Genomic DNA, 8813 nt, shown 5'->3' on the forward strand with positions numbered 1-8813 from the left:
AGTTGCGTATTATTCTCAGAGCTCGAGTATTTTTCAAGTATAACAGACTTTTGTAAAAATAAACAGTTGAGTTTGGAGCTCGGGAGTTTATGTAATTTGCCAGCCATAATATATATATATATATATATATATATATATATATATATATATATATATATATATATATATATATATATATATATATATATGTGTGTGTGTGTGTGTGTGTGTGTGAAGATTGTGAGAGAGGGTAGACTAGAAAGGTTGAAATAAAAGATTGGAGAGAGTAACAGAGTGGAAAATATCTGGTTGGGTATGAAAGAAATATGGTGTATTGAAAGGAGAAAAGTGGTGGTGGAACAGAGGGGTGTAAGAATCAGTTAAAAAAGAAAATCAAAGTCATCTAAGAACTGGAAAATAAGACAGACACAGGGAGTAGAAGGAACGGTACAGAGAAGAGGAAAAAGGTTCGAGGAGGAATGTAGGTATATTTATTGGAAGAGCAGTAGAGCAGTTAAATGAAAGGATAATATGAACAAAGGAAGGAGGAAAGGATATCTTTAAGATTTTAAACTTGAGGAAAAGGCAGAGATGGTATTTGGGGTAACTGGTAGTCATCAGGAATAGAGATGGAAATATATTGCATTGGGATGATAACATGAAGAGGAGATGGAGAGAATATTATGAACAACTATTAGATACTGAAAATGAGAAAGAGAAGCTGTGAGAAGCAAAAAGGGTGGAGGGCCAGTGAGGAAGATACAGAATGCAGAAGTAAAGAGGGCATTGAGTAAAATGAAGAATGATAAAGCACCAGGCCCATTAGAGTTTCATATTGAAATGGTCAAGACACTGGCTATAGAATGAAGGAATGAACGCTCGATTTATTGAGAGCAATAAGGGAAGAAGAAGTATTACCTAAAGAATGGGAGGAGAGTCTAATGGTATCTACCGTATATCTAAACAGAAAGGTGACATAATGGAATGTGGCAACTACAGGGGAATTAAACTAACAGAGCAAGGTTTGAAAGTTTTAGAGAGGGTATAAGATTGTAAAGATTGGAAAACGGAGGTCTGGATTTATGAGGGGGGAGAGAGAGCTGTGGATGCCATCTTTGTAGTAGGGGAGTTATTGGAAAAGATACTAGAGGGAAACCAGAAGCACTTCTGTGCTTTTATTGATTTAGAGAAGGCGTATGATAGAATACTAATAAAAGTGACGTTTTTGGTGCTTGAGGATGAGGAAAAACCCAGAAAAGTTGGTTAGAATGGTAGAAATGATATATAAAAGAACAAGGACAAAAGCAATAACAGCTGTTGGAGAAGCTGGTGTTGGATTACACCATGGGTCAGCATTAAGCCAGCTTTTATTTATCTGGTCTTGGAAGAGTTGTGGGAGTTGCTATATCCAGATGGATTACTACTGAAAATTAGGAAGAATTACAGAGAATGGTGGTAAAGTGGCAAGAGACTTTAGAAAGGAGTGGCTTGAGGGTATATATGGATAAGAACGAAGCCATGGTTAGCATTAGGGAAGGTAGGGATAGGATAGCCATACATGAAAGTAGGGGAGCAGTCATAAAACAGGTGGAACAGTTTAGATACTCGGGATCGACTATAAAGTTGAGAATAGAGGAAAAGCAGCATGGTGAAAGTGGAGGGAGGTAGCAGGAATGGTATGTGATAAGAAAATTCCAATTAAGGTAAAAGTCAAGATCTATAGCACAGTAATAAGACCAGAGGATTTCTATATAATGCTATACAATAATGATATAAGAAATAACTTTGCACGTAGAAATAATGAAACACTGGGCCAAAAGTAACAGTAGGCGAAGTAAAGAAAGCATTGAAAGGCAAGAAAAGAGGCAAAGCAGAAGAAGATGGCCTAACAAATTATTTGATAATAGAGGATATAACATACATAGTAAATATCAATGAACTTTACATAAAATGTTTGCAAGACTGGTCTATACCGTCAGCTTAGAAAACATTTAGCATTGTATTATTTTACAAAAAGAGGGACACAAAAGCCCTGAAAAAATATTGCCTAATGAGTTTGCTCTCAGTAATATATGAAATAATTACAAAGACCATATTAGACAAAATGGAAAGAAAGCTAGACTTAATCAGCCAAAAGTGCAGGCAGGTTTTGGAAGTGGATATTCAATAACAGACCATATCCATGTAATTAACCAGCTAATGGGACAAACCACTATTTATGGCATTTAAAGACTATAAGAAAGCTTTTGATTCTGTCAAAACATCAGCAATAATGAAAGCCGTTCAAAAACAAGGAATAGAAAAGTCTTATGTTAAGACACTTGAAGATATCTATACAGGAAGTACAGTAATCCTAAAACTACATAAAAATAGCGAGAAAATTCTGATTGAGAGGGGAGTTAGATAGGAGACATCCTCTCTCATAAATTATTCACAGGATATCTACAAGAAATTTTTAAGAATTTAGATTGGGAAAATTTAGGAATTAATATTAATGGGGAATACCTTAACATAGTTGTATTTAGTGAATTGTGGGAGGAATTACAAAAGATGATAGAAGATTTGAATACAGTAGAGAAAGCATAAATGTAGGACTGAAAATGAATATGAGTAAAACTAAGATAATGTTCAATGAAAATGCAGAGACAACAAATGAGTTATGGACGAGCCTCGAGATTGTTAATGAATAAATATACTTCGAACAGACACGAGACCAAAATTAAAAGAAGGATAAGCATAGGATGTAGAGCATTTGGTAAACAAATTGAGATTATGAAATGTAAAATGCCACTTTCTCTAAAAAAGAAAAGTATTTAATGAAATGGTCCTACCAGTATTAACTTATGCATCAGTAACTTGAAGCCTTACAAAGGCATTAGATTAGAAGATAATCTAGTTATAACTCAAAGAGCTATGGAAAGAACAATTATGGGAATTACACTGAGAGAGAGAAGAAGAGTAACATGGATACGAGAGAAAACTAGAGTAAAGGATATTCTAACAACTTGTAAGAAAAAGAAATGGACATTGGCAGGATATATATAATGAGAACGACAGACTATAGATGGACATTAGGAATAACAGAATGGGTCCCTAGAGATTCTAAAAGAAGCATAGGAAGGAAGAGAAGATGATGGATAGACGAACTAAGGAAGTTTGTGGGCGTGGACTTGCACAGAAAGACCATAAACAGACGCAAGTAGAAGGCCATGTCTGAGGCCTTTGTTCTGCAGTGGACTAATAATGGCTAATAATGATGATATCTATATATATATATATATATATATATATATATATATATATATATATATATATATATATATATATATATATATATATGTGTGTGTGTGTGTGTGTGTATATATACATATATATATATATATATATATATATATATATATATATATATATATATATATATATATATATATATATATATATATATATATATATATATATATATATATATATATATATATATATATATATATATATGTGTGTGTGTGTGTGTGTGTGTGTGTGTGTGTGTGTTTGTGTGTGGTTGAACTAAAACAATTTTTAGGGCCACATTCGGAGTGACTTCATTTAACCTTAAGACCTCCTGCACTAGCTTTGAATGAGACCAAGTTACAGGGCTTAGGAGTTTACTAACTTACTTAAATTCACCACGAAGTCAAGAAACATTGCATTTTTATTCAACAAAGTGCAGTTAAGAAACATTCAACTATATTTCCTGCCCAATTCTTTTTTGGGGTGGTGCCACACGGGTTCACAAAGACAATTGAAAAGTTTTACACAAATAATTAACTTTTAAAGAACACAACAATGATACAAGTTATGTTATAAGCAAGAAAACTAACACATTACTGCAAAAATTAACAAAACGTTACGTTACTTCAATAGAAAAGAACTTAAACAGCAAAATAAAATTCCAAAATATTCTTATGAAGCTACTGCAATGGCGACGACAATTCACGAGGTGATGGGGCTAGATTTTTACAAGAACTTCTTCTATTACTTGTCTTCGTGGAGTTAACTGCTCAAAGAGGGCTAGCTTTACCTTTCCACCCTGGAAGAAAACTCAGGAGGAGCATTTGGCATAATACAGTTGTCAGATCTACAAAATTACAGGGTTACGTAACAAAACATCAATTTGAAAATAAACATCAAGTGCTCTAATCGTAACCCAATACACAAAAAATGGGGTTTCGTCCAGGAGGCAAGCTTAAATTACTGGCATGTGCCATTACAATAAGGAAATAATATATATAGTCTCCACAGGAAGAAGTTTGACAACACTGTAATGATACAACATCTAATTTTATATAGATGGATAAAATTTGCAAAAAAAGTGGTTTATTACTTTGAATATCAATGTACTAATTTATACCAACTCATAAACCTAATTAATGTAATAAAACTACTTCTGTGGAGCAAAATAATCATATATAAACGTACTTTCATAGAAACTGGGAAACACTCCCAAAACAAGTACTTATGAAAACTAGGAAATTTTATTCCAGGGGAATAAATGGCAATTTTTGACATTCTCCCTCAAGAAGAATCATAATTAGAAGTAGTTACAGCTACACCCAAAAATTTAAATCAAATATACATTTAGAGTACATCCATAGAAAATAAATCTATTCTTTCTTGATCACAGCGGATTGCTGCTGCACGCCGAGGTCTAGTACCATTCAGATACACACTATCTGGCTCCTGAGTTACAACACTGTATAGTTTATTATTCACTCTCACTTCTACAGACCTAATCACACCATCAGACGACGGAAACAGCTGGGTAACCTTACCCAATGAGAGGAGGGATCTATAGCCTTTACCCAGATGATCTTCTAAGTCTACCATCAGCATGTCCCCAACTTTCACATTTGCAGAGAGATTATCACTAGAATTATTATGTCTCTCTCTCAAGGACACTAGTCTCTTTTCCAAGAGTTCTCAAATTTTCTTGCTCTGATGATAATCTAAAATATTATTCTCTAAGATCACTTGAACCCATGAAATCTGAGTCATCAGTTACTGAATTGTTAAGAGGAGGAGAAATACAAACATTTCGCCCATAAAGTAACATGGAGGGAGTCAAAGCCTCACAATCTCTATCAGAGGAGAGATAAGTCAGTGGTCGAGAATTTATCACAGCTTGAAACTCAACAAGTAGAGTTCTCAACTCTTCAAAGGATACACGTTTGTGATACAAGGCCTTGGACAAACATCCCTTTAGAACACCAGTAAGGCATTCATAAAAGCCTCCAGTCCAGGGGGCTCGCGGTATAATGAACTTCCAATTAACACCATTTCCTTCAAGGTATGACTTTACCTCTGGTTCCTCCATAATTTCCTTCAGGAAATTATTAAATCCAACAAAATTTCTACCATTGTCTGATATAATCAGACTAGGCAGAGAATGATACGCTACAAAGCGTTGAATAGCCAGTAGGAAATTGGTAGCAGTCATGGAATGAGTCAATTCAAAATGAACCGCCCTGCTCGTAGTACATGTAAATAGACACACAAAGACCTTCTCCTCCAAACCAGTCTCATGATCAAAAATATTAATAGCACCAGTATAATTAACTCCTATTGATTGGAACGGTCTATCATATCTCACTCGTTCTGTGGGTAATGGTGGGAGGAGGAGGCAAACACAACCGTTTCTTGGTTAACTTCTGACACAAAACACACTTGGATAGAATGGATTTGATAACTTGTCGTGCTTTAGGTACCCCAAAGGGTTTCTCTCAACAATACCAGTACAGAATTGACACCACAATGGTGATGATGTCTATGCAAATGTTCAACTATCAACACTGTTAAATAACTTCTGGAAGGCAATAACATTGGGCACTGAGTATCATAAGACATGGAAGCGTTTTTCGTGCGACCCTGAGACCTAATGAGATTTTCCTCATCAACAGATAAGTTTAACTGATTACACAAATTCTTAATATCCATGGATACTCCATGTGAATTCTTATCACAGAAGTACATTCTGGTAGTGGAAAAATGTTGCTTCTGTTCAAGGAGGACAAGTGCTTTCATTTCGTTAACAACAAACTTAGAACCTTTATTGCACTTATTAAGAAAAAGCAATATTAACCTCATGATACGTTTAAGTTTACTTAAATTACTGTAACGTGGGATGTCAATTAATGGGGTTGGAAGGTGAACAAACTTTGGTTCTGAAAGAATTTCATTAACATGCACAGTTTCTGTAGCTAAAGATTGAGGATAATCACCAGTTAAAAGTCATTTAGGGCCATTCCACCATAAGGAATTTGCGCTAAATCTTTACTATTACTATCTATGAATAGAATATCAGCTGGATTATCCTTAGAGGGGGGTATAACGTAGAGGAAACTTGAATTCATTAATTTCAGTGACTCTGTTTCGTGCATAGGGAATTTTACTATTATTATTCTTCACCCAACAAACAGAAACCATGGAGTCACTCCAGAGAGCGCAAGAACTCAGTCTTAAATCATCATTCTGCATTAATCTTCCAGCAAGTTTCGCACCCAAGGACAAGGCTGTCAATTCCAAACGCGGAATAGTCTGTTTAGAGTTTGGTGCCACTTTACAGTTATTGATCAGTAAATTACTTACACTTCTCTTGAGATCAATCACATAGGCAGCAGCTCCATATGCCTTGTTAGAGGCGTCACAAAATACATGCAAGTGGGAACATTCAGGTTGTACAACAAACCTAGGAAACTTTAAACTTTCTACATTTCTAAAACACTTGCAAATTTCATCAAACCTTGAACATAATGATTTTGGTAAAGGGTCATCCAACCAGTAGTTACTCCACAATCATTAAAGAAAAAATTTACCTCTCAACTGTATTGGTGACAATAATCCTAGAGGATCAAACATCCGAGCTACTACTACCTTTCGTTTGGTTAAAGGTTCTTTATACTCCCAATTTACTTCATTCAGTGACATCTCATCTTGTGCTAGATACCATTCTAAACCCAAAATGTTTACTCATTCTTTAATAACATCTATGGTTCTGTTAAACTCTGAATCATTACCGACCCATTCTTGTAGAGGCATATTAGCGTCTTCAAGAACTGCATTTATTACTATTCAAATGGGAGCTGTTTCTGAATCCTTCATTACAGCATGGTGGAGTAAATAATGTCCTATAATAGGGGAGCCTGAAGGAATTAATTCTATAAACCCAGACTGAACGTAATCTTTGATAATCTTATCATAATGAGCATACAAGGAGGGGTCAGATTCAAATCTATGTAACAAGGAATTTAATTGACCAATGGCTATTCTATAGTTAACAGGCGGTCTACTTTCGTCTTTAAATGGTAAGGACACTTCATATTTATTGTCAACCCTTTTAACTTTATCCTTAAAACACAACTGATTCTCTTTCTTCAGGACTAATTTCAGATTGACGAATACCAACACTTTCTAAATCCCATAGTTGTCTGACTTCACAACAAGAATTAATAGAGATTTCCTCTACATCTATTCTTGAACAACATACATTTGATGTAGTAATCTCATTAGATTCTACATCGTCATAAGACCAACTAGGAAGAGGTCCAAAAATTAGTGCGCCACCAGAACTATTCAATATCTGTATTCCAGAGCAAATTTGACTGAATGAATTTTCCATAGTAATCAGCTCCAATGACTAATTCTATACCATTTACTTCATCTGAATTTAAATAATTATCTGCTAATTTTATACCTTTACTTGTCAAGAACACAGCTGACTTACTTAATCCTGGAGAATAAATTCTGGAATTAACTTTATCGAATGTAATGGCATTAATGACCGTACAAATCCTACCTAGTCTCATCACAACTCTTACTATATTACAATTAACTTTTATGGTATCACTGCCAAATGGTTTTACCTTTAAGGCTCCTGTTGCTTTGGATGGTAGATTAAGCTTATGGGCTTATTCCGTTGCAATAAACGTTCTTTGCGCACCAGAATCAAAGAGTGCTCTTTCAAAGGAACGATGTCCATTCCCTGACACGATTACATTAGCAGCAGGAAGAGCAGTCGAAACAGAAATCTTATTAGTCTGAGAATGATCAATTCCCAAGGAAGCAGTCATAACTACTAGGGAATCACCTTTACTAACAGCACCTTTAGAATCATTATGAGATTTCCCAGAAATAACATTTGATTTACTAAGATTAGTACTATTTACACTCAACTTTGGTGGAACAGGATTAACAGGGTTTTCTGTTTTCTTACAAATCATCTGGTAATGAGGCCCTTCACATACTGTATATTACATTTCGGCTTATTTCTACATTCAAAGAATAAATGACCTCCTTTGAGACAAGCAAAGCACAATCTTAAATATTTAACTCTATCCTTTTACTATCAATGGCTTTGTAAGTCTTACAATCGCGAAAGGCATGGTCCAATGAGCAAAACACACAATTATTGTAAGGACTACTATTACTAGGTTTACTACTCCTTGGTTGTGCTCTCTGCACGTTTTGCACATTTGAGAGAATCACTTTAGAATAGGTACCCTGAACCTGCTTTCTCTTATTAGAATTCTCGCCTTCGTAACAAAATTCCATTCATTCACAAACATATTTCAAACCTGAGGAAATTTGCTATAAATCAAGAGACATACTATTATGTTTATTAGCTATAGCCTTATGTGTTTCAGGTGATAATTTCTCGCATATTATACGAGAGAAAACAGGGTCCATGGCCTCTACATCTAAATTCAATGTGTTCATTTGTAAAATAATCTTCTCATATTCTAATTTGAACCTGTTCAAATCCTCTACTGTATGACTGGGAGGGACTAAATGTGTTAATT

General features: G+C 34.8%; 1 protein-coding gene across 1 annotated transcript; it reads right to left on the reverse strand.

Moving 5' to 3' along the window:
* Positions 1-4972: 4972 nt before the first annotated feature.
* LOC137614915 (uncharacterized) lies at positions 4973-6942 on the reverse strand. The gene is made up of 3 exons (XM_068344568.1): positions 6831-6942; positions 5749-6215; positions 4973-5536 (listed from the first exon to the last, which is right to left on the reverse strand). Exons 1-3 carry the CDS (start codon positions 6940-6942, stop codon positions 4973-4975), a joined length of 1143 nt encoding a protein of 380 aa, XP_068200669.1.
* Between the last annotated feature and the right edge of the window lie 1871 nt (positions 6943-8813).

This window comes from Palaemon carinicauda, chromosome 21 (genome assembly GCF_036898095.1).
Source record: "Palaemon carinicauda isolate YSFRI2023 chromosome 21, ASM3689809v2, whole genome shotgun sequence".
In the NCBI taxonomy this organism is placed as follows: Eukaryota; Metazoa; Arthropoda; class Malacostraca; order Decapoda; family Palaemonidae; genus Palaemon; species Palaemon carinicauda.